This window comes from Diplotaxodon limnothrissa, linkage group LG15, assembly GCF_057381915.1.
Source record: "Diplotaxodon limnothrissa isolate DT_005_m linkage group LG15, D_limnothrissa_male_GT1.1, whole genome shotgun sequence".
NCBI classification, from domain to species: domain Eukaryota; kingdom Metazoa; phylum Chordata; class Actinopteri; order Cichliformes; family Cichlidae; genus Diplotaxodon; species Diplotaxodon limnothrissa.
In genome coordinates this window covers 8,122,225-8,148,745 of record NC_140610.1, presented here as the reverse complement: position 1 = coordinate 8,148,745, position 26,521 = coordinate 8,122,225, and the positions used below count along the sequence as shown (strand labels likewise).

Below are 26,521 nucleotides of genomic sequence, written 5' to 3'. Positions count from 1 at the left end.
TGCTGCAGGGAGGTTTCTACATCCTGGCGGCCACGCTGCGCACCATCCAGATCAACCTGTTCTCACAGATGAACGGCGAGAAGGAGAGGTGGGACAAAGAGCGGCTAAGGGCGAAAGAGGGCGAGAAGAGGCTCAATTCCAAAGTGCTGGAATACATCTCGGTGTTTTGTCAAGACCCCGTGAGCGCTTTACGCATCAAGGTTGACGTGCCACCCGTGTACAGATAATCTTTTTCCCGTGGCTAATTGGCACATAAGGGGCCTTCTTCTAACTGCTGAGGGGTTAGAAGTACAGCAGAGTGTTGATTGGTTTGCAGGGAGGGCAGGAGGTTGAACTCTGACTTCTGGTTTTCACTCACTGTTGAGGGGAATTAGTTACCAACGGAATCAAATAAATTATATTTAAGCACGTGTGGGAAAAGACGAATAAAACTATGGTGCATTTTGTTACAACTGTTTCACATTTATGGAAATGTAAAGAAAATAAATGTCTCAATCAAACAAAACCTGACATCTTTGCTTGTTTTGGCCTTTAGAGCTTTATTGCTACATTCTTTTATACCAAATCTTACTGGCAACCAAGTTTATTTTAAAGTGCTCTCTTATTCATTATCTCAGTCATTAATAATACATCTATGGCAATATATTTACCAAAAAAATAAGGATCAGCAATAGAAAGTATGTTATTATTCACCTACTGATTCTGGTTACAGTCAAACTAAATCAGCAATAGGCCACCAACATTTATCCTGCAGGGCTTTTTAGCTTCATCTCAGCCTTCTCAGGTCTCAAACGCATGTCAGCAAGGACACAGAGGTAGCCAACATTCAGTAGATTAAGTCTGGCTGGCATCCGGGATCAAGTATTTTGCCTGTGAGCTCAGATTGCATTTGCATCTTTACACAGTCAAACTGCTAAAGAGACCACAGGGATGAAAATGAGGAAGAAGAAGTAATGAAGAGACAGGCAAGTTTGGGGATGGGGGGAGCAGGACTGTGAGCTGATACTGAAGATGAATTTACTCTACTTGACACTAAAGTCTTGCGTCAGGTATAGCGTGGAGGCTCTCAGGGGGGATTTTCCCAGCTACAGTGAAAGAAGAGGAACAAAAACAAAAATAAGAAAGATCCCTCAGGCGGGTGTAGTAAACAACTGTAAGCTAATCGGTAATTGTATATGTAAAATAATCTGATCATTTTAAAGACAGCAAGGTAAAAAATAGAACAAAATTCTCAAGACGGACACAAAACAGCAGCTTTATCTTTACTGGAATATCACAAATAATCTTACAGAGTATGTCACCAGTTCTTCTGACAGCTGCTTTGTTCACTTTGTATTCGTTCTGCTGGGACCTGAGATGAGAAGAGTGCATGTGTAACTTTGGCATCAGCATTATGGACAGCTTCTCAAACCACCAAAGAAAATGAGCTTAAAACCAAACAGGGCTGTAGGTTTAATCTCATTACTCACGCCCTCAACTTTGTCACTGCCTCCAGTCTCCGCAGTGCAGAAAGAACATTTTTCTGTGTGTCAGAAGAGAGGACTTCAAAGGTGTGAAGATCACCTGCAAAACAAAAAACCCAAAAAACTGTGAGTTATCTGCAAGTTACCAGGTAGCAGACAACTCTAGAGTTCAGAGGTCATTCCACACACTCAGTTTTACCTGAGAGGATGAGTTTTGTAGCCAGGTTTTGCACAGCAGGTAGGAACTGCTTCTCCGTAAACACGTGAGCTCCGTTTTCACACAAGTACCTGAAGATCAGCTGGACATGAGGGGAAAAAAACCCCCAAAACATCATTAAAACGTTGGTATATTAATGTGGAAATAAAGTCAAATTATGGTCAAAAAGTAATAAATGCTTTGCCTAAAATTTAGTCAATAGTAAGTTAACAATGTTACAAATAATTTTCATGTTAGCAGATGTTAATGTTTTCCAAATGGTTAATAGTTTAGTTGTAAACCATCTTGACCACCATTTGATGGTTACTGTGAAGTTGCAAGAGATTCTTTGAAGTCATTAAATATTGTACTGTGCATCTATAAATCTATAAGTCTATAAACATTAGACACAAGATGGAAATAAACTGATGTTTGGAATATCCATTTTAAATCACATAAGCAGGACTCGTGTCTTTAGTTTCAGACTCAGTGATATGAACTGCATCTCCTCTCTAAAGATAATCTTAATATATGTAAACCAGGAAGTACACAAAACTGTATTTGTCTTACTAAAAGACAAAAAGTTTTCGATATACTTTTGCTAATGCAGATAAGCTCCCACAAAATTGAACTCTTTATGGTCATAAAATGTCTTAATGACAATATTTATAATTTTTCAAGTTTCAAAGATGCAACTACAGCATGTCTCTTTATGTCATTAGAAACTATGCCATGATTGTTAGTCATAATCTGTTATCTGATAACAGTGGTTAATGTTTAATGACATTTCTTAGAATACAATAGAAGGTCCATAATAAGAAAAAAAACTTTACAACATCTAACCAAGAATCTTCACAACAGTCACTCTCCACGAAATACACTTAATCACAGAGAGAGATACTCAAGTTAGAAGGACCTGATATGAGTCTAAGAAGGGTTGCAGCAGCTTCTGCAGAAAGGATAACACTTCCAGCCCCGTTTCCAACACGGTCACTTCCTGTTCACTCATGTGGACTGCTCCACATTTCTGCAGGAGTGAACATGCCTCGTCAAAGTCCTAAATGATGGAGGGGCAGACATATGCAATATGAGTAACAATAATCTGTCTCATTGTTAATCACACACAAGTGTGTATGAATATGATAGTAGCAAAACACTGAAGCACTATAAGCACAAAATTTCTTTCATTAGCTCTTCCTGGGAATTGGATAAACGAGAGGCTACAGTGACCTTGGCCTTTTACCCAGTTCATGCACAGAATAATCGTGATCCCGACAAACATGGCTGTTACCTGCGATGCCCTGCCAGGGATGAAGATGAATTCATTGGCGAAGACGTCCCGCAGGAAGCAGAAGAAGCTGAACAGCTCATCTGTGAACAGAAAAAAGTTCAACAAGATGTGTCCATTCATGAGACTCAGAATCTGCAACTGCACCTAACATTTACCCTTCTGTGTGCTTTTTGTGATGTGGATGGCAGTAGCAAGTATTCCTGGACGCACAAAGACATGCAACGCCTGATTCCTGTAGGAAACCAGCATCAGCACCGCCGCCGCCGTCCTCATCACACCCTCCTCTGGGCTGAGTGGATCTTGGCTCGCAGGGTCTCCATCCTGAACCAGGCAGACACGGCCCGCTTTATGATGGACGATGGAGTGATGAAGAGCCACGGTGGATGACATCACGTCTGAGTCTGTGGTGTGTGCTGCAAAACGGGTGTAAAGTTTGAGGGTCACATGACCTTCAGAAAGTCATGCGTGCATGTGTGTGTGTTGAAGTGTGCACACGTGCCTGCATGTGTGAATGTCCACACACAGGACACCTGTGAAGTGAGACAGTTCAGTGGAGTCCTCTTAGGATAAGTTATTTAAAGTGCATTAATCCACTGAACATCTCCTAAGTGATTCTGGACACTTGTGCCACTTGCATTCACCTAATCTTTGTGATCCACACAGGACCGGGTCAAAAGGAGCCTATGCAACAGCAAGGAAACTACTCAGTTACTCCTCTGCATTAACAGCGTCTGGTTGTCTAGCAATGCAATATGCTAAGGACACCTGCTGGTCACTGAAGGGAAAGCAAGCTTCATTAAATGCCCACTATAAGCAAAGCCTATATTGTTCTTAACCCTAAGCTTGATGCTGCTGCTTTCTACACAGTATAATTAAAATAAATTGATATCTTTGAAATCCATCTGGCCCACTCACCAGGCCAGTTCAGACGGCCCCTGAAGTCCAGCACCAGCTTCCTGAGCCAGAGTGTTTTTTCCGTGAGCCCATGCCACTGCAAACCCTCTTCTGTTAAAGTTGTGATTGGAGCCTGGAGCAACAGGCAAGCCATCAGAGACCAAGGACTGATCAATGAGCCCTCCTCCTGGGTTCGCACAATCAAATGAGCCACCCAGTTCACACAGTCCTGGATCTCCGTACTTGGTCTCTGTGGAAGATCTCTAAACAGAAAACAAGGTAGATTCTAAAGTTACATACAGGCTTTGAAGGTTTACAACGACAAAAATATTCATTTAAGTTGTATCACTGTTACACTTGTTATGCTTTTGTTGATTTGGTTCATTTTACACTCACTATGAGTAAGAAAAAATAAATAAAAACACATTTCAAAAATGTAAAAGGTGTTTTATGCACTTCATTTGAACTGCTTATATATCACTAATGGAGATTACATTAACAGAATACATAAATGGTAAATCATAAAATCATTTAATACTCACTTTGGTTGGTGTATACTCAGTACTCACAATTTTTAGCTACAGCCAATTGTGACTTTGGCACACATGGCTACCATGTCTTGCATAAACAGAAAAAAAAAGCAAATCTGTACCTTGGTATGAGATTGTACTCGCTCCGATTTATCTTTCCCTCACACAGCTGTCGAACAGACAGGGGGCGGCCAAAGTTCACATGCATGCAGCCATAATCTTCCTGCAGAACTCTGCTAGCTTTAAACAGTCCCTGCAGTGAAAGAGCGAGGGCAAGAGGCCTGTAGTTTCATATCTTTCAGGACCAAAGATTACATGGGAAATGTTATCAAGTCAGCAATGAGACGAAACTTACGGTGGTGCTTTCTTTGGGTTTGGGGACACCCAACAACTCAAGTGCAAGCAATGACTCCTCCACTACTCTGTCATAGCTGATACTAATGGGCACCAGCGTAATGTCAAACACCTCACCTTTAAAATATGGCTCCAGCACCATGTCCATCATACCTGCAGACAAATGCAGATGTGGCACCAAGATGCTCAAAACATGTATAAGTAAATATGTAAAAATACATATGGAAATAAAAATAAGTTGAAAAGAATATTCAAATTACACAAAATGATCTAAAAATACTGTAAACTTGTTTGACTTTTCACAATTAAAATATCCTAAACTGTGAGTGCATGATCCCTTGGTGTGCAAAAGTAAAGTACTGTACAATGAAAAGGGTACAATGGCCCTTTAAGGTCAAACCTGTAATAAAACACAACAGAAATAGAAAAAACACAGCTAAATCTCACAAAACAAACCCTAAAAAACAAAAAAGACCTCACATAACACAATGGAAGTGTTTTTGGGGAGACAATAATGTGACGGACCAGCTGTGGAAGTGACAAGCTAACAGTAAACAGCTAATAGCAAACACCTACATTATTAAATGAATCTTTTAAGTGAGTCTAAGTGTAATTGTTTTCATGTTTTGGTCCATCACCTTATTGTCTCTCCAGAAACTCTTCTGTTGCATTTAGTGAAATTTCTTTTTTCTTTCCCTACTTCAATTGTTTTATTCAAATTCTGTTGTGGGTTGTTTTTTCTTTGTTTGTTTTTTCACCATTTCTGCTTTGTTTTATTCAGTTGTATTTTGTCTGCTTGTGCTGGATTTTTCTTTTTTCTGGTATTTTCTTATCTTGCAGTGCATTTGACCTCCCCGGGCCACCATAGAAAAAGGTCATCATGCTTAACTGCTATAAAATTAAAGCAACAAAACCTAAAAAAAACCAAAAGTCCAAAATAATGAGATGCACACACTTTGATATCCTGGGGAACAGCAACAAAAACAACAAAGGTGTACATTTAGACACTTACCAAGCTTTGGCACCACAGACTTCAGTGTGCGACTCCTGAAACCCTCTACATAAAACTCCAAAGGAGCACATCCTGTCTACAAAAAACACATTAAGCTGTTGGAAGCCTTCTTCTTTTAATTGTTAAAGAAGCTGACTGCCAAAGATGCACTTAGGAATACTTTTAAAAAGTCCTTGTCTTACCCTGACAATTGTTCGGACATATTCTGACAGCACCGCCCAGTACAGCTTGTCAGAGCCGATTGCTCTTCGGATAAAGAAAGCTCCGGAGCGACGCAGAATCTCTCCAACAACCTTCATGCTTGCAAGAGCTTTAAAGAGAAGGAGTCGGAACAAAAAAATAAACAATAATAATAATAATATTTGGATGCTACGATGCAATCAAAATGGATATAATGTTGTGTATAATTAGTATGATTTAAATAACACTTTGTTGTCTTAATTCAAATAGATACTTGCGAATTCCTGCAGCTATGACAGGTATTGGGATGTCGTAGGTGAACAGGATGAAGGAGACAATCAAGAAGTCCACATAACTCCTGTGATTGGGCATCAGGATCACAGGACTCTCCTGGATGGCTTGCTGCAGCTGCAGTGACAGAAAATTTTAACTTCCAAGGTTCTCTGTATAGTAAATAGTAGTAAATACTATAGTAAAGCAAATCTATCAGAATGGTTGTGTGACCTCTAAAGAGCTACTGTTGAAACAAACTGGCCAATAACTGATTAAAGTGTATTGATTTCTGATGAGTCCTGACCATGTTGAGTCCTTCCATGTTGACATAGATGCTTCTGAAGAGTCTCTTGAACACCTTATTGACAGTGTAGGCCATCAGCCTGATAAACCCCAGCTGCAGATTGTGAGACATTTCCTCCAAAATCCCACGAGCCTCTTGTCTCACCTTCTCCACGGATGACCCCGTCTCCAAGGCAATCTGAGAGAGAAAATGTAGGGGAGGGAAAACTGACTATTTTGACAACAAAACAGTAAAAACTATATTTTTTTAATAAATAAAATGACTGACCTCTTTGGCAATATAGCGCAGATACTGGGACTCCAGTACAGCTTTCTTGAGGTCAGAAGTGGAGCTGGATGGGGCTCCTTTGTACGGTTGAGGGTTAAAGGTTCTCAGGGCATAGCCAAGATCAGTTGTGCATCTCCTCTCCTCCAATATATCCGTAAACTCCTCCTCATCCTTCAGGCTTGCAGTGCCTGAATCTTTATACTGAAGGAAGGAGTAAGGTTTATGTTAAAAGTCTCAAAGTTAAGATGTTGGAACATCTGTAACAGGATAGAAAACAACAACAACACTACTAATCTACCAACTCAGTAACGTGGGTACAGAGCAAGATTGTTTTGAATACGGATTTATTAGCACCACATTTTTTATACTGTACACATTCTGCTTTAATTCAAGGGGTCTAACAAATTTACTGCATTACCCATTTAGGAATTATATCCATTTGTATGCACAGCGTCCCATTTTCAGAGGTTATAAATTAATTGGACAGTTGACTGATAAGCAATTTCATGACAAGGTTAGGTTGTTCCCTTGTTATTTCGTAACACATAAAGCTAATAAAATATGTGGCATTGATTCCAACTGGTGAATTTGCATTTTGTAGCTTTTCACTTGAATTTTTATTACAGAAGTTAAATGTAAACTGAAATAAATCTATCAGACACATAGTAAAAAACTCTACAATCTGGTTCATTCTGCAAAAATAATAAACTGCCAATCACAACAACTTCCGAAAGTTCGCGTGTATTTATATTAAACAAAGATTTCCTTGTACCAGAATGACAGTAAGACCAAAGCATGACTAAGAACATGATCCGTGGCGTACCACATCATCTGCCAAACATGGTGGCAGTAACATTATGGTATGGTATTGGTATGGTATGGTATGGTTGCTAGTGAAGCTGGATCACTGGTGTTTCTTGATGATGTAAGTACTGATTGAAGAAGCCGGATGATCTGTTAAGTGTACAGGGCTACACTCTCGCCTTGGACTCAGTCAAGTGCTGCAAAATTGATCGGACACTGCAAATGGATGATGACCTAAAGCATACGGTAAAAGCATCTCAAGCAAAAATAAATGGGATGTCCTTTAATAGTCAAACCAGCAGAGCAGCTTTTTAGCTATTAAATTCAAACCTAAAGGCACTTAATGCAAAACTTTCTTAAAACCCTTGAATTAAAGCTGCAAGCTCACAAAAAAAACAGACAAAAACTACAGAAATAAATACATTTTTAAAAATGCTATAATTCTTATAGAGCAGACTGTAGTTTTGTAAGACTCTTTATTTCTTTGGTAAATAAAATAAAATAAAAAAGAGGGGGCGGGGGTAAAAGATAATATATGTGGACAACAACTATTCACCACACTGTTATTTTGAACTGTTATTTTACAACGGGCGCATCCCTATAGTTATCCCATTAATGTGTTAATTGTTTATTAACCTTTTATACAAGCACTAGTTTTGTTTATTTTAACAGTAAGGAAAAACTGACGTATTGTTACTTTGGAAAAGTGGTCTGAGACAAATTAAATTATTAAATCACAAAGTTTATCGAGTTAAAACCATAAAAGTCGTTATCTCCTCGCTGCTCTGTTCTGCAGGCTGCTGTGACCTGCCAACACTGGCTGGTGAAAAACTATTAAGCAACAGCGGCTTACATACAGTCGCTGTTTTTCTTAGTAGGCCAAAGTTTGAGCAGCTTAAGGCGGCCAGGCTCCACAGGACACCCCTGCCTGCATAATTAACAGCAAAAACAAGCCCTGCTTGAAGGCAGACAAAAGCGAACATCGCTACAGGTTTCCTTCAGGCGGTCTCCTTCTGGGTATTATATATTTTATAGTCGCCGCTAACTTTGAAAGGTTTAAAGAAAAGCGTCGACGGGCCCGAGAGAAGATAAAAACAGACGCGTTTAAAACTTGCTTCTTACCGTACTCGTCATTCTTTGCGGACACTAACACTGAAGCTGACTGGTGACTGGCCTCAATGACTGTCTTTCTTGTGCTTGGACGCTATCTTCGCTCCACACTGCGTGAAATATGCAGCACTTCGGGGCCCGGGGCCAATGGTGTGCCTGGGTTTTGGAAACTCCTCCCGCATATTGTAATACTCAACCCCCTGCTCCCAAGTAACCCCCCTCACCCCACGCGCGCTGTTGAGTGCGATAGCTAATGTTTTAAGTGATCTCGAGTTTGTCTGATGTGGAAAAAAATGTCTGAATATTTTTGGAGGAAACATAACCAAGAATTAAACATCAACTGAGCGTGCACTCCACAGGGACTGATTAAATTATCGTTGTTTTTTTTTGTCAGTTTTGCTGGTTTGGAGCATTCAGATGTGCTTAAGATTATTCACATGTGACATTCACGGCAGCTGTCAATCTTCCCAGAAGTGCACTTCCCATCAAATTCACCCTAAAAGGCAACACTCAGAGAAACTGCAAACCCCCCAAGAGTTCCAGGTGTACCGGCTTCAGTTACAATGTTAAATGTACTAGGCTTCTGGAACAATGTCCTTTTGGACAGATGAGAGCAAAGTGGAGATGGTAATGCACAGCCCCACATTTGTTGTGCGATATCTGTGCAAACTGGCAAGCACAGTGGTGGACGGGTCATGATTTGGGCAGCTTGCAGTCTTTGAGTCAATCATGAACTCCTCTGTGTACCAAAGTCTTCTGAAGGCAAATGTTAGACCTTCTGTCCAACAGCTAAAGCTTGGTCAAAACTGAGAAATTCATTAGGACCATGATCCCAAGCCTTTCAGCAAATCTATCAGCATCCCCGTCAAAGTCAAGATAGTAAAATTGATATACTTTGGCAGGACCTTAAGAGAGATGTGCATAAGTAAATGCCCACAAACCTCAATGAAATGAAGCAACATTGTACAGTGGTGGCGTACAGAGTGGGGCAAAATTCTTCCACAGGGTTGTAAGAGACTGATAAAGTCATGCAGAAAACAATGACGTAAAGTTATTGCTGCTAAAGGTGACCATACAAGCTAATAAATCACGTAGAACTACTAGTACTACTACTGAAGTCCTTTTGGTTGACCTTCGCCCTGGCCTCCACCCCTCTGTCCACTCAGTCTCGAGCTACAGACTCAAACATGCTTCACCAGTCAAGAGCAATTGGTATCAGTTTCTTCAGTGGTGAGCAGTCTCAAAATGAAGAGCAACCACAAAAATGAAGGTGAACATTTTTGTAAATCTTCATTTTATTTATGTATTTTTTTGTTGCCGAACAATGATCATCTCATGAGTTAGGCAAGCAGAGGAGTCTTTATTGTTTCTATTCACACATAAAGTGTTTACCCCAATGTCATTTATGAGTCCGACTGCACCAGTTTAACAAGCAACTGTTCAAAAGAGAGCAAAATGCAGATCACGTTCACAGCTAAGGCAAAAATAAAAACAATTTCACGCTACTTTAGCTCTTTCATTGAAAGAATAATAGCATTGTTAAAGCATTATGCGCACACACACACACACACACACACACACACACACACACACACACCATCTCTTAGAAACTATACTACAGGCTGATAATACTCTGCCAATTTGATTTGTTAAGTGACTCAGTCCCTGTTTACATATTCATATGACCGCATTATATGATATAAAGACCCTTTTTTTTCTTAAAATACTATGACCTCTCTTAGCTGCTAGCAGTAGCAGAAGTGTACGCTACATCTTACACAGTCTGCATCTTATACAGTAACGTAGACTACATGAACTATAACAGAAAGGCGAAAAACTGCACCTCACAAACTGAAATCACATTCTCACCACAGCACATGCAGACTCTGAATAGAAAAACAAATATTTCACCAATCCCTCTCGCAAATAAGGAAGACGATGCTTTAAAGTGTTGTGCTTTTCTGTCCTGACACTCACTGGCTCGGTCGCCTCACATATGTGTTGCTACATAGTACAAATGCACGTGGAGAGCTGCACTTCCATGCTGATTGAAGGCTGTGTGTAAACTAAAGAGGACAAAAAATGGCATCGGTTAAATAAATATATAAATAAACGCAGAAATGAAGCCAAATGTAGAATTCAACTGAAGATGCTGGTTTAACTATACTGTTTTAATTTAAGCCATGTATGTATGTGGAAATGTTTACACCACTTCTGGCCCTGCAGAGCAGATGATCACAGTAAGAAAATAAATTCCACGTTGACTATTTGGCACAAATTTAAGTAACCTGCTCTCTCGTTATGATAAACAGAGGCCATAATTCAGCTATAGTGTGTGTTAAAGAACTGTCTAGGTCATACATTGTAGTCTAGCTACTGATATATTGCCAACACTCCCTATAAAATAGTATCCATACTAAGCTGCCTGAATAAAATACTAATATTTTATTCCTCACTACACATACATACTTTTAGTCAGATGACCCCAAAGTCCATCTTTTAATAAAAGTGTGCTTATATCCATCTTGTGAATTAAGACTATTCACAGCAGATTGCTTTACTCGTTTACTAGTTTTACTCTCCGCTGTCCATTTATAAAGTGCTCCATCTTCTGTTGAAAAAACAAAACGAAAACTCAACAATTATACACTCGCACACATCATTCTCCAACCCTCTGCTACATCTCAAGCACACCATCATTTAGTCCTTGCTCCAAAGGCCAGAGGTAGTCGGTCAGCTGCTGGAGCTGGCGGTCTGTTGAGGTGTAGTTTCCTGACTCTCCACCAGGGGGAACTGCTCCCTCCAGTAGGTGAAGTGGCTGTAGGTGTCCGAGCAGGGGAAGTCAGAGGAGGACGCTCGGGCCTTCAGCGGAAACACGTGGTCAACGACCTCGCACAAACGTACGTAGCTGAAGAGAAGAGAGGAGAGCGAGATGATGCAGTGATGCTGTAAGGGCCATGAGAGCAATCCAGTGGGACCTGGGTGAAGGACTTACGATGAGATGTTGGTCTTGGCGTGCTCCTGCACCAGCTCCCCTTTGGGGTTCACTGTAAAAATCCTGTTTAGTGACACCCCAACTTCTTTGTATGAGTATACATCCTACAAAGACAAGAACAGGGGCATTTTTAATGTTAGATATACTGGATATTAGACTTAAACAGTGCAAAAAATACCTAAAAAGCTTCAATTTACCCTCAGTGAACATCCAAACTCACTTTTATGGTGAGAAATAGACTAAACTATAAGCAAATATAACTGTTTGTAAGCTCTGCAGAGCCGCATGTGAGTTACCGTCGGTCTGTTGCCGAATGCTGCGTAGAACGGCTGCTTGTTGGGGTAGAAGAGGTTCTTGATATCAGTGAGACACTCTACCTTGAACTTCTCCGGCTTCTTCTCTATCACCTCCCTGTGAAACACAATCAGCACTGCACGATGAGTTCCTCCTGCATCCTCTCATGTACTAATATAGAAAAACAGATGCACGTTTGTGATCTGAAATACCTGTGCAGAGCTGAAAAGAGGCTGCTCGGGCTCAAGAGGACGGGGCCCATAGGAAGCATAGTGCCTCTCTCGTTGACCCAGTTGAGGTAACCTCTAGTCATGTCAGCCATGCCGATCGCTCGGGCTGAGCAGTACAGGAACTTGTAGCCATTTCTGATGTGGAGAGGAAGAGATTAATATTAACCAACTTGTGTCAATAGAGAGTTGAAATTACTAAATAATTTCTTTAACTTTGTAAAAGCATTTCTTTAAGAGCTTTATTTTATTTCTATAAAATCTCCTTTATGCTTTACTTTAAAACTGAGAGTAGACTGTTAACAAAGTAGTTCTTACTGGCTGACTTTGTGGTACAGCTGAGCAATCCCCTGGTGTGTCCAGTCTTTCCCGAGTGTGGGCAGGATATGACCTAATGTGTCTGACCTGGAGACAAATACAAGCAAGCGTTATTAAAAATGCATTTTTTTGCACTTGTGTAAAAATCTAATGATGTTTTATGTCATAGTCATCCGGATTTAAAACCCTTTGGAATACTTCTCATTGTTGGAATATATAAAAGCATCCTCTGTTTAGTCTGAGAGAGGATTTAAATGTCACAATAACTGGAAAAGTACCTGCTAGCTCTCTATTAAATGCTACCTTTGCAAGAAGCTGCATATTTAATCTTCTGATCAGAATGACAAATTGCCTCATAATCAGCAGTGAATAAATGTTACAGATGGAATAGCCGTGAAGAGTTTATTCATCACACTGAACCCTGCTGTGCACAGAGTTGTACAGCATGCAGATGAACCTAATACTGGAGCCACTTCCAGTAGATTTGCCGTCCAAACTAAACTCCATTATGCATTAAAAAAAACAAAAACAAGACACACGCACCTGGTAATGGTTCCATCTATGTCGGAGATAATTATCTTGTCATCCCAGTTCCAGAGGTAGATGGTGCCTTGACAGCGACAGGTTCCCTGGTACTGAGTGGTGACGCTGAACACGACATCGTTAGGCCCGTCTTGCAACTGAAGAGACAGCTGGGAAATTTGGTGAAGGGGGTGAAAATCCATGAAAAACCACTCAGAAAGGAAGAGAATTGTGTTATAGCTGCACCATTTGGGCTTGTCAGGTGGATCTTTACTGCTGCCATCTTGCTCAAGCTGGTAACTCATTCTTTTATGCTTCTTTTTTAATGTTTGAGCTATCTCTCTATCATATCCAAACTTGTGCTTTAACTTGTGTGCTCACCAGCTGCTCTGATGTGAGTCGGAGAGTTTTCTTATAAGACACGCCTCCCGTTGTGAGTACCGGCTCTGTCTGTATGAGGGAAGAGTTCTGCTTGGCTTCCCGGTGGTCCTCATCACTAGAGGATGACTCTTCTTTCAGTCTGTCATCAGAGAGGTGAACAGGGCATTTATATGCTTCAATATAAACCTCAGTAAGTGAGCAAGGACAATTTTGAGCCAGGAATGCTCTCTTACCTGCTTGTCATATTCCCAACCTGCTCAGCAGTGCAACAGGCCCCACGCTCAGAGGCTGAATCCTATAGGTAATAAAAACAGTGCCAGGTTGGTGTTTATCTGGCGCGTAACTTGTTCACAATTAACATAGCTGCCGCTTTAAATTACCGATTTGGCACTGCTGTTCTTGCTTCTCCAGGAGAACCACCACCTTCCTGCTTTCTTGGGCATCTTCTCCTCCATGATGTTCTCCACTGCAGCCTGAAGCAGACCACACACACACACACACACACACACACACACACACACACACACACACACACACACACACACACACACACACACACACACCAAGCAACCACAACACAAAGCCATAAAGACACACTTAAAAAATAAAGCAAACTATACCGTAAATCAACAAACACTGAGGCAAAACCAAGAATGTGCCTGAGGCCGAAGCGGGGGAAAATACACCAACAGAATAAAAGTGAAAGCTTGTGTAGAGATATTAAAGGGGGGAGGGGTGTTTAAAACAAAAAATAAACATACAGAGCTGTAGCCCAGAACACTGGTCAGACAGCAGAGGAGGAACTGTAAGGTTGAGTGAATGTAATTAGGGCAGGAGGACTAACAGATGGATGGAGGGAGTAATAAAATAAGACGGGGAGAGAACAAAGGAGAAAACAACATTTAGCTTGAGAGCAAAAGTTTGGAAGACATTTGTTACACAATGTAAATTTTGTCTGCAGTAGCAAAAACTGAACACAGTGAGGTTTGAGGTCCACAGACTCCACATTAGGCCTTATGTTATGTAAAGTGGTGCAGTACCGGGATCAGTCAGAAGGGGGAATACTTCTCATGTAATCCAACCCAACTTACTGACTCCTAAATATCTGTGCAGCGTCTGCAATCAACTCTTACCTTTGGCAGAGGCTTCTGAAAGGCTTGCATAGCCAGCACAAGCGGAGCTGCAGTGTTCCAATTATAGTACCTGTGGGAGATAACAAAATGTATTTTTAGCCCTTCCATAAATGCAGCAAAACACATGTTTTTCAGCCAATTTTAGCTCATTAGGCCAAAGAGTTGTGCTAACGCTGCTGTTTTTGCCCGCAGTGTGTGACACATGAATCCATTCAGTACACTCGAATGTCTTACTTTGAGCCAATTTTCACCACTAAGTTGGGGTCGTCGATGATAGAGGGGTTCTCTGTGAACTGCTGATAGGACACGGTCTTCTTATAAAATTGCTCTGTAAAAGGAAGGGAGAAGAAAAAAAACCCACACGTTACTTATTCCCCATGCTTACAACACAGTGTCTAAAGTGCATCTTGGAGTCGTGTCATGTCACGTGATCGTTTACCTTTCGTGATCTCCCTGTTGTCATTGAGCCCCCCACACAAAGAGATGGCAATTGATGGCAGGTCAGACATGGGATCGCAGTAACTGTCTACTCCACTGTCTCCTCCAGAGCTTACAGACTGAGGAGACTGACTGGTGCTGTGGAGGCCCGGATCCGAGATGCTCCTCACTGTTGCACCAGTGTCACTGCAAAAAAGAAAAAGAGGAGATACTTTTGATAAGAATCTCGCTGATCATTCTGCACAGTTCAGAAATACAACTGTATGAAACTTTTCTTAACATGAAAGCGTGCGTGATGTCCAAATACCTCTTAGGAAAATAAAGGGCTGCCACTTCCGGTTCAAGCTCAGTGATGTCGTCCAGATAAATTCCATCAGAACCAAGATGGCGACTCCTTTTATCTGCAAAAGAGCAAATTCATTTTCAGCCTCTTAGATTTTTCCCCCCCGACTGATTTATCCAGAAGCAAATCATTTGCCAGCTTGATCTCTGTGAGAGGGTCTATAGATGGATTATTATGAGGCTGTAAGCTTCCTTGTAGTACCAGATCCGTTCACCTGGCCCCTGTTTATCTTTGCAATCATATGCAGCGATTCAGACACATTTTTGGCTGTAAATCCATCTTATATTGCATCTTATCTTATACTACGGAGAGCAACTGATTGAGTTTGAGCAATTTGCAGTGTGAAGCTGCAGCTTCTCGACGTAACACAGTGCATTAAATGATACGTGGGGAAACCTTTTTAAGGTTTACCTTTTTTCTTTGACGGAGAGTCTGCTTTGCCTTGTGGACGGGGTGAAGTGTCCTCCATGTCGGCCACCATACGAGCTGCCACGCCTCCCACTGTTGTAACTTGCATCGCCGAAGTTATCGTTTGAGACTCCATCCCAATGGATTCTGCATCGACCATTTCCTCTGTGTGCATCGTCTCTGTCGGCATCAGCAGTCGCAGTGCTGGTATTTCCGAGCAGGGTCCGCACTGTTCCGAAGACACCTCAGGCGTAATCACACGGAAGTGCGTGCTTTCAGACACCGGGATAGATACGGGGCAAACTGGTGGAGGGCTGGACTTCAGTGGAAGGACAGATGGCTACAAGAGTGGAGAAGAGGATGATGATATGAGCTGAAGAAATAACAACACTGCAGATTAGGGTATCAGGATTAAGGCTTTCCTACCATGGCGGCCTGAGGCAGCTCTCCCCACGCCCAGTGCATTTCTGGATTCTGATTGTCTGTGTTTGACGGTTTGCCAATTAGCTCAGAATCACTCTTGGGAGATGTGGGGCGAGAGTTTCCAGGACTAAAAGAAAAAGAGATTATAGCATTTCCACATTTATTTCATGGATTTATAGCATTTACTGTAGGTGTGAAAGTATTTTGTGTGAGTCGAGCACCTCTGAATGGGACTCCACTCCCCATCTGAACGAGTGTACATGCCAGCCTGTTTGAAAGAACTGTTGGTCGAACCAACTGTGTTCTCCTCTCTAGAGACATCCCGAGATGAAGACCTGGAGTATAATCACAAAGACGAGTTAGTCAGGGTTTTCTTTACTCTCTCTTACACTGTCAGGTGATCATCCTCATCCTCTGCATGGGTATTTGATTAGTCCTTCACCATTTCCCTTCACTCCTCACGGCCAGCTCTTACCTGTTGCTCTCCATTTCTGCCACTTCATCCGAGCTGATGTCTATGGGGAACATGTCTTCGTCCGCGGAGTAGTCTCCACTTTCCTCTCTCCTCAGGCTGTCCGCCCGAGCCTTCCTCCTCCTCTTCCTCCTTTTCTTCATCATCACGTTACTGTTCTCACCATTGCTTGCCACGGAGCACAGATTCTGTATGGGTGTCCCGGAGATCTTCCCCATCAAAACAGGTCCATCTGATAGGATAGGAGAGGTGGCCAGGTAGGAGGGAACCACTTCCTGTTAAGACAGGAAACAGGAGTGAAACAATGCCGAGCAGACAAAGAGCCTGAACGTTACACCAAAAACTACCCACATGAGGAAATCTGTTTGGATTTACTGTCAAAGCTTTAGGTCTGCACTGAAATTGGGTGCTGTAGGAGTGTTGCTGACTCCCCTACTGTTCACACTTTGGTTTTTGTAACGCAGAACAACATGTGATAGTGCAACCTGCACAGCTATTATCTCCTGCTTTGACATGAAGCTATGTCAACCACTGAGAAACAAAAGATAACAACACTCTGCATAAAAGTAGATTATAATCATTGCAATAAATCCCCCACTCCATAGTTAGTGTATCGCATGACTTTGGTCTGAGACATAGGTTTGCAATTAACTGCCAAACTGCAAAAACCTCCACAGAGGAAAGGGTTTGCCAAAGCAGAAGCAGACTCTGTTTCTCAGTTCTGGTCACTTTTATGATCCCTCCTTCTAGGAAAAGAAAAGAGTTTTCCAGGAGGTCTCCTGCTGTCCATCCAGGGGAACATAAATATGTGTGTGCAGACTTAGGGGAAAAACAGAAAGCGAAGACAAACTGACGTATAACACCATGATTTGTGGTCTGACAACAATGCCTCACGTTTTGCTTCCCTGAGCCAAGAAAATGGGTTCAGAGAAACAACGCTCCTCCCCTAGTTGCTCGTTCAAGCCTGAGAATTTGACACCACCCAGGGGAAAATAAATCAGACACTTCCCTCGTTACAGCCAGCCCCAAGCTTCAGTACTTTAGAGCTTGTTTTTATCTTTTTCTGCATGCATCCTCACGTGCATACAAAGCCAAAAAGAGAGAGAAAGAGAAAGAAGATGAGAGTACATGCAACCAGGCTCTTTAAAGCTGCAACTGAACCTCGCAAAACCAAAATAAAATTAAACACTGACTTTCCAAAAAACTGAGGAAAAACGGCTTTCCGTGAAGTTTTGTAAACATAAAAAGTAGAAATGTAGGTCAGACTGGAGGAATTCTGACATATCTTTAACTCGCCAAGCTCTGAGCATTTCTCTAATACTTAAGCCAGTTTCACAAATACTGCAATACCGCAAACATTTAAATTTCCAGAAGCATATTTATCCAGTTTCCGATTTATCCTCATGCTCCCAGTGTTTGACATACTTCCAGGTCATAAAGCCTTGGTGAGTAAATTCTGCGTTCTCAGCTCTTGCTCGCTGATAAACAAAGGCAGTCGGTTTTTAAAAAAAGGAAAGGGGAGAAATTCCTGGGTGCTGTGCCAACTCTGCACACAGTGCGACTTTGTTCAAACTACTATCATTCCGAGTAGGAAAAAGAAAGTTTGGATAACACTTTTCAGTTGCAAATGGGGAGTGTGTGAGCGCAGGGTGTAAATAAAGTGTTATCATTTGAATCTTGGTTTTATTTGAATCAAAAAGGCCACATAAAGGCGGAAATGGTAAATGGCCTGTATTTGTATAGCGCTTTTACTAGTCCCTAAGGACCCCAAAGCGCTTTACACATCCAGTCATCCACCCATTCACACACTGGTGATGGCAAGCTACATTGTAGCCACAGCCACCCTGGGGCGCACTGACAGAGGCGAGGCTGCCGGACACTGGCGCCACCGGCCCTCTGACCACCACCAGTAGGCAACAGGTGAAGCGTCTTGCCCAAGGACACAACGACCGAGACTGTCCAAGCCGGTGCTCGAACCGGCAACCTTCCGATTACAAGGCGAACTCCCAACTCTTGAGCCACGATCGAAATGTACTGCCTTTTATATGGCTACAAATATAACAGTCTTTTAGGGTTTTTTATATAAAGTTCTTCACTGCTGTGTCATTTTCTCACCTGTTCATTTAAGCAGTTCCACATGAGATCAGATGATTTGGCCAAATTAGTTAATCAAAATATAATTACATGCAGACAGCATTATGCTTCGCGGAAACGCTCCCAATCGTTACCTGATCATTTTCTGTTTCTTGCACAAAAAACGCCTCGCCGTTCTCCCCAAGCTTCATGTGGAGATCTACTGGTTCTCCGTTGATTTCCATGTCCACCTAAAAGCAAAAGGATGAGAGCTGAACAAACTAGAACATTAAACTTTTCCTCTAAAGATGCCCTTGTTGTTGTTGTCGTTGTTTTTTTTTTTTATCTTCTCACCACTTTCTCTCGGGACCGTAGGACCCCCAGCTTGCCAAAGCGCACGTGGAATGGCGAGCACTGCAGGGAGCCATCGGGCTGTCTCACAACAATGACGTCGATGCAGCCAGAGAGGGTGGCGGGATTGAGGCCTCGGTACAGCTCTTTGACCTGGACAAACACCTGGCCCGCCAACTGGCCCACGAAATTCATGGTTTGACGGGTCTGGGGGAAGTGAACGGATTAAAATTATTTGCGTAAGTCACCTCTTCCTGAACTCGGCCAACTTTCAAAAGTGGACGCGCTTATGAGTGGGCATCTGCCGTAGCAATCTTCAGCCCGTGAATCAAAGCACTGGTGACATAACTCTCACCCCGCTGGAAATAGGGCGAGCTATTCCAACACTCTGAGGTAAAATAAGCTTTCTGTATGGATAAGAGATGAAGAAGGAGTTGAAGCTGTTTCCTGATCTGTAATTACAAACTGTACAAAGAACCTGTTACCACTTTTGACCTTACTGTCTCTCTTACATCTTACATCCCCTCGGGCCTCATACTGTGAGTCTGTAAAGCCTTACAACTGTTTTCCATTCACACATCAAAGGTCAAAGGACAGACTAAGTTAGACCAGACTGTCAAGTCATGTGTATATAATGTAATACAGTAAATATAACATGAACTCAATGCATAAAACCCCCATCCACCCCCTTATGTATTTTTTTTAAGCCCATTTGAGTCAAACAACCTTTCAACACCAACAGGATTTAGAGTTCCCCTTAAAAAACAAATGTAAATAGAAACATTTTATAAATAGTTCAGCTTCCATTTCTAGCCCCGCGCTGGTGAAAATTGGAACATATTTAGCGTCTTATATTTGGCCGTAAGCAGGCTACAGAGGGTAAAGACTGACTACTATTACGATTTGTATAGCTTCTTGTAACAGACAGGATGAGAGTGCTGGAGGTGGTGATCCAGGGAAAGATGGCCTTAAATATGTTGGAAAAATGCCAACATATCCTACCCCTTGAGGACATGTGAACAAGAGACGAGGCCCTGTCTGAAGAACAGAGACACCGACTGTTAAATCTTATAAAAGATCTCTTCTAAATTACCTTTGCTGTATTAAATTATTAACTGAATTTTCCACCGGGGCGTTGTGTTACGACACTGTTGACTTTCAAGCAGAGGACTTTTAGTGCAAAATACTGTTACACAGTACAGTGCAGCCTAATCTAAAAATAGATGTCTTGTGTTTGTTCCTCTTTTTGTTTCATCTCAGTGTCTCTGAACACTAGCAAAATACTCGGGCTGGGTTTCAGAAAAAGAGCTCCTCCATCTAAAGAAGACCTTTTATGCACTTTTTCAGCGCCACATTTGTATCCTTTAGAATAGCTTAGTATTATTCACAGTTGAAAAGAATCCTTATTTATCTTAAACTGAGCCTTTATAAAGCCTGAGCATCCACCACTGGAACAGTGTATATATGACAGGAAACATGGAAGAAAGTAATAGATCCACTCTTTGTATTAATTAATTAATTAATTAATTTTTAGAATTATAGTGTGGATGCTATTCATTAATGTAATTAGCACTACTCTCTGGTACGATTACTGTTTACTATTCAACTTAATCTCATTTTTATTATATTTGTTTGGGTTTTTTTTTTAATCACCGTTGTGTGCAAATTTTTTCATTGTATAAGGCTCACAGTATATGCCTGTGGCACATCCTGCTCTGTGACCAAATAATTTCCCCAGTGGGATCAATAAAGGATCCATCCATCCATCCACTTGTGTTTAGCTGTGGTATGTTCATTTGGAAGAGTCTGGCTGAACAGCTTAGCAGATAATGTGTTCAGTCCCACATCAATACACAGAAACACACAGTACAAGATGCAATCTATTCCTGATTATGTAAGAAAATAAAACCTTCTACATGTAAGGAAATTCCTTTATTTAAATGTTTAAATAAAAAACATGTGATGTGACAAATCAGCTTCCATAACGCATGTTTAAACACCTAAAAGTGTAATAAGGTCTAATCGATATGGTAAACAGCTGACTCATATACCTCCTGACAGGGCAAACGGGAATTTTTTGTGATGAATGAAAAAAGCTTAATGAGCGTAAAGACAGATAAAAGACACACAAGTGGCCAGCGTGGTTATAACAGACATCTACAGAGTAAATAAAGACAGTTTATCATCGGTTTCATCTCAGAGTCAGGTGCAGTCAAATATACATAAACAATCCAAAACATACCTGTTTGAGCTGAGGGGCTGCCTTTTAACCAACACACGGGAGACGAGCGTTTCATCAACCGGGAATAATAAAACAACGAAACATTTTAAAAGACCTCCTGTTCCTCGATACAGGTGATGTCTGATGCCCGGATGCAGCTCCTGGGAGCATGGAGCAAAAACGCTACCGTTTAAGTTAAAGCGTTGACTCTTCCTCTCTAAGCGAGTCTGTTCCTCTCACTCAGGAGTCCTGTCACTGGGTGACGTCACTTGCAAAAAAAAACCCCGACCCGTTAGTTGGCCAATCAGCGTCGAGCTGTTGAGTTGCCAAGAAGAAAGAAAAAATCGATTCAATTGCCACAGTGGCAACAAAATTACCCTCTTTCTTACTTTGTCGGAGCTCTTCTGTGCCTACAGAGTGACTTTATGCTCTTTCGTGACCGTTTACATCCAGTCGCATTAAACTTGTAACCCTGATAACAAAAAAAATAAATCTACAGCAAGACATCTCACTTTACTTAAGTCTTTGACAGCGGGAAGCAGTGGAAGCTTCGTAAGCGTTTAAAGTCACCAGTCTGTCAGTCAGGTCTGATGCTGTGAGGTGATCTTTCTAGCCAATCACAGCTCTGCCTCGTAACACATGCCATGTTTGCTTACAGCGCGAGACCCTCCAGTGAGACTGTGCGAAGAGGATGTGGTCGGCTCGTGGTTAGTGAGATTAGGACACTAAACATAAGCAAAAATAGGTATTTAATGTAGAAAGATGCAAACGCTGAGTTTGCAAAGACTAACATACTCGAGAAGGAAACAAAGTCAGGATGTAAATGCACCAATTTCATTTCTAATTTAAAAAAAGCGGCTCTACTGTCATTAATGGTACAATTACATTACTGCCAAAACCACTCTGTCTGTATCTCTGTGCCTCAGAGCCCAAAATCCTGACAGCAGACTGCTTCTCCCCTCATGCTCCAGGACAAATACTGGACGGGGTTACACGCTACAAAAGCCTCACGTGCAGCTCTTCTGCAACCAAACCAAGCTCAGCCTGTGTGTCTGGGAAAATGTGTCTCTGAGTGAACACGATCTAATTGTTTTACCAGACTGTGAGGCAGAAAGGGGAAGAGTGTGTGTCTTCATAGTAGTTTTCCATCACAACTTAAAATGAGCGTTTATTGTTTTAGGTTTGCACTTTCGCAACCATCCTTTTTCAAATTCTGACGGTTGGTGTCAGGAAATATGAGGCGCTCTTAGTCATTTTTTTCCTCAATGCAAATTTCAAATGGAAGTAATGCAAATATTTTTGGCCAGGATGCTTTTAATCTCGCTTTTGCAGAAGTTTACTTTATTACACCCTATGGTCATCTTTACTCACTGGCCACTTTATTTATTGTTAGCACCTCGTTTTGCCTTCAGGGGCGCCTTAATTCTTCATGGTACAGATTCCATTCTCCTCAGACCTGAGGCATCAATAGGAGACTTCCACCCAGAGAACTGGCCTCAATTAATGTTTGTTCACTTCCAGACCATTCTCTGTAAACCCTACTAATGGTTATATGGAAAAATCCCACTCGATCATCAGTTTCTGAAATGCTCAGACCAGCGTGTCTGGCACTTAAATCAGATGCTCAGTTTGAACTTTGGTGGGTGATCCTCACCATGTTTACATACCTAAATGGATTGTGTTGCTGCCACGTGATCACATATAAGCAACAAGCCTTTTAAGCAGGTGTACCTAAAAAGGGGTCAAAACAACTCATCAGTGTAAAACATGTTATGCTTACACTGTTACACTGAACGCCAAAACACTTTCGCTTTGTTTTTTTACATAAACTATTTTAAATATCTGCAGTAAACACCCTGTCCTTTAAACACTCGATGTTACACATACCGATGTATATCTGTACCATCGGTAAGCCTATCCCAGAGTGCCTACGTAAACAGGCGGGACACACATTATGTCGGTGACAAACGCTGGCGTCACTGGACCCTCCGAGGATACATGAGCCACATAGCTGCCGACATGTTTCCAAGAACACGTTGTTTTGCCAGGCAAACTCAGCCAGCGTTGTACACTTTTAAAAAAGCACATGATATCAGTTTAATTTTCAACATGAATGGTCAGAGACGTGACCTGTGTCAGGCTACAAGAAACCTGCTGACATGTGACAGTCTCACTTGCCTACTCGGCTGAAGAAAAACATCAGCTTCAAATTTCTACTTGGTGCATTTACACTGTTGTAATAGACCTCAACTGGTGAACATGTAAGCTGTTCTTGTTCTTTTAGGACAGCCCCGCTAAGGGGAAATCATTTTTGCTTTTGTGTTCTCACACCCTGTGAGGCCAAGAGGAAGTGATGACTTGTGAGATGTCAGTTCACTGCCTTCCTAAGCAGTGGTCACATACTGTACTTACAATGTAAGGGTGTAATAGCACACTGTCCATTCTGCAGACAACGTGCTACATTTAACATTTAAATGAATTACTGATTTACAGGTAAAATGTTTGCTTGTCCTGTCATAGATCTGGTCATGCACTTTAATACATACAAAAAATGCAGCGAAAGGTGCTTGACAGTCATTTTTTACAAATGACTCCACCATAAACCGGACTTACTCAACACAGTTTGCCTCAGGTATTACTAATTCTTGTTAAACGACATTTTAATTGAGTCAGTTGTTAAAATAATATAGGTTTCTGATTGGCTGAGGCGATTCTGGCCTGAGGATCATGAGACAGAGGCTGAAAAGACTAAACTCTGACTCAGAGACTAAAAGGAAAAATAATGAGCTTTTCCAGGGCTTATGGTTGCAGATTGTTTTTAAAAAGTCATTTAAGTTAACTGTAAGATGTCAAACAAATACGGAAAAACAAAAAGGAAAACATCTGCTGTCTTTCGGTGTTGTGGATGCATTTGTGAATATAGTTGATAACAACTGCTGTAGGGTATCTCGTAACTTTTACTTGACCTAATGAGTCTGAGCCCGTCATCTTCAGTTTCAGTGGTAACGTCTAGTCTTACACTGGTGGATTATGGAAAAATACAACCCCGCTCTCCCTGCTTCTACTCAGAGAACCTACTGCATGACTTTGAAAGGTTGTCGTGACTATTTTATTCATGTTCACATTGCACAAATGCTGAAACACACAAACGGGTATAACTTGCTTTAAGCGTTATTCATGCTTTTGTGTTTTTTTCCACACATGCAGATGATTTTCTTTTTTCTTAAATCGCTTTACCCAGCTCCAGGTGGTGTCAGTGGCATAGCTCTGAGCAGCCTCATCTAACTCGTCTCCATCTTCTGCTGATATCATGATTCCATAGTGTGTTTAATCCCAGCGGCAGATGTTTGGTCTTTGCCACCTCTCGATAGATATGAGTCTGGTCTGCTCAAGAACTTGTATCCTTACTCTCTCCGCGCATGTCAAGTGTCTGACTGTTGAGTGCAAGTGAACAGTGTCTTACTAAATTTACCCAGGCCCCCTGGTTGGAAACCTGAGCTGGGTCTGGAGTGGTCATCATGCACCAGACCCTTTGATTTCTTAGGCATTTGATGAGGGGGACACCTGCTAAAATTCCATTTTAGTGGAACTGGGCATCTTCCCTTTAGACATGATCACACAAGAATGACACAATAAGCTGCACTGGCACAGAGATCTACCTAATAAGACATGCCTGACAGTGCCTTTTAATATGTAAATGTCTCATTAGTTCAGACTGTGCCACCTGTTGTGGGTGTTGATCCTTTGTTGACAGTATAGTGTTGTTGCATCACGTTGAGACAAGACCACCTGTTGCATTGGGTGAAATCCAAGACTCCCAAGTACCCAGTGACTCTTCCAGTGATTACTGTAATTAATATTAGACTATTATACACAGTGTGTTTGAACTTATGACCTTTGTTAGTCTAAGGGGTGGGGATGGGGGGGCTCCTTAGTCTAAAACACTGTTTGGTGGGTGTTATGTGTCAAAGTGACATTCACACGAGTGCCAAGGATTCCCAGCAGCACATTTAATTTTAAAGAGATTAAATGTATTCATAAAGTATTTGCTATATTAGAAGAGTAGAGTTTGCTACTCCCTTCACAGAAATGTGCAAACCAGACTCATCATGACAAAAGTTGGAGAACTGAGTGCAGAACTGAGGAAGGGTACAAAGGTCATTCAGTGTCAGCTCATCAAATGTCTCCCACCTGACCATGTGAGATTTTCTTGAAAAGTGACACTACAGCTAGATAAAAAGAGTTGTTCCTTTCATATTAAAGCTTTAATGTCTATTAAACATGTAAGGACGTTCCCCTTCACTCTGGACCTAACAGCCTCCACGCTAATGTTAGCATCTCTGTGCTTGTGCTGCTAGATTTTCAGTCCTTTCCGGGAGCTTCACTACCACCCGGGCATCACTTTCCAGCCTCGCCAGAGATACATCCATCGCGGGTCCCGCAGGATTTTCCATAACTCCAATGGAACTAAATCGTTCTGGTCTGCTACTCGCCGCCCTCGCAGGAACCCTGATCGGGCTGTCAACCATCGATCTCTAGCCCACCTGCCCAGGGCGCCCACTGCGATTAGCAAAAAAGAAGATACTCCACTCAACTTCGGTCTTCTAAACATTCGTTCATTGACAAGTAAGGGACCTCTCATCCAAGACCTCCTATCTGACCATAAGTTTGACTTTTTCTGCTTAACTGAAACCTGGCAACAACCTGATGACTTTTCTCAGCTAAACGAATCTGCTCCTCTGGGGTTTGTTTACTTTTCTAAACCCCGCTGCTCAGGTCGTGGGGGTGGTCTCGCGATCCTTTTTCGCCAGCACTTGAAAGTCCTGCCGGTTAATGTTGATACCTTTAGTTCTCTAGAGGTCCTTGCATGTGAGCTGACTGGACCCATTCCCACTATCATAGCTACTGTATACCGCCCCCCCAAACCTAACCCTGTCTTTCTCAGTGACTTTGCTAATCTACTAACCCATCTTTCATCTCTCTCCCCAAATGTGATCTTGGTGGGAGATTTCAACATTCACATGGACAATAATGACCTTCTGCTCACCAGAGACTTTTCCTCCTGTCTCGAAGGCTCTGAATTTAAACAATTTATCGATTTCCCCACTCACTCTAAAGGACACACCCTGGACTTGGTCTGCTGTTCTGGTCTTACTCCCTCGAATCTTTCTGCTACTAAAATCCCCATAACTGACCACTTCCTCCTTTCATTTAACCTTACTCTCTGCTGCTCTTCTACCAAGC

At 41.8% G+C, this 26,521-nt stretch overlaps 2 protein-coding genes across 2 annotated transcripts; both read right to left on the bottom strand.

The window, feature by feature from the left end:
• Positions 1-529: 529 nt before the first annotated feature.
• gnpat2 (glyceronephosphate O-acyltransferase 2) lies at positions 530-8,887 on the bottom strand. Its single transcript, XM_085372700.1, has 16 exons — positions 8,691-8,887; positions 6,765-6,965; positions 6,498-6,674; positions 6,199-6,328; positions 5,923-6,050; positions 5,741-5,816; positions 4,730-4,881; positions 4,497-4,627; positions 3,866-4,107; positions 3,106-3,363; positions 2,951-3,030; positions 2,576-2,716; positions 1,663-1,762; positions 1,470-1,563; positions 1,290-1,351; positions 530-1,085 (listed from the first exon to the last, which is right to left on the bottom strand). The coding sequence occupies exons 1-16, from the start codon at positions 8,700-8,702 to the stop codon at positions 1,033-1,035; spliced, it is 2,037 nt and encodes a 678-aa protein (XP_085228826.1). The 5' UTR covers positions 8,703-8,887; the 3' UTR covers positions 530-1,032.
• A 1,085-nt stretch (positions 8,888-9,972) lies between these two features.
• On the bottom strand, positions 9,973-24,706 carry lpin1b (lipin 1b). The gene is made up of 20 exons (XM_085373440.1): positions 24,515-24,706; positions 19,060-19,263; positions 18,861-18,956; positions 16,636-16,907; positions 16,382-16,495; positions 16,164-16,287; positions 15,741-16,077; positions 15,294-15,387; positions 14,988-15,172; positions 14,783-14,876; positions 14,549-14,618; positions 13,796-13,888; positions 13,649-13,710; positions 13,416-13,554; positions 13,056-13,204; positions 12,513-12,599; positions 12,180-12,332; positions 11,970-12,084; positions 11,674-11,777; positions 9,973-11,586 (listed from the first exon to the last, which is right to left on the bottom strand). The coding sequence occupies exons 1-20, from the start codon at positions 24,587-24,589 to the stop codon at positions 11,412-11,414; spliced, it is 2,742 nt and encodes a 913-aa protein (XP_085229566.1). The 5' UTR covers positions 24,590-24,706; the 3' UTR covers positions 9,973-11,411.
• Positions 24,707-26,521: the final 1,815 nt, after the last annotated feature.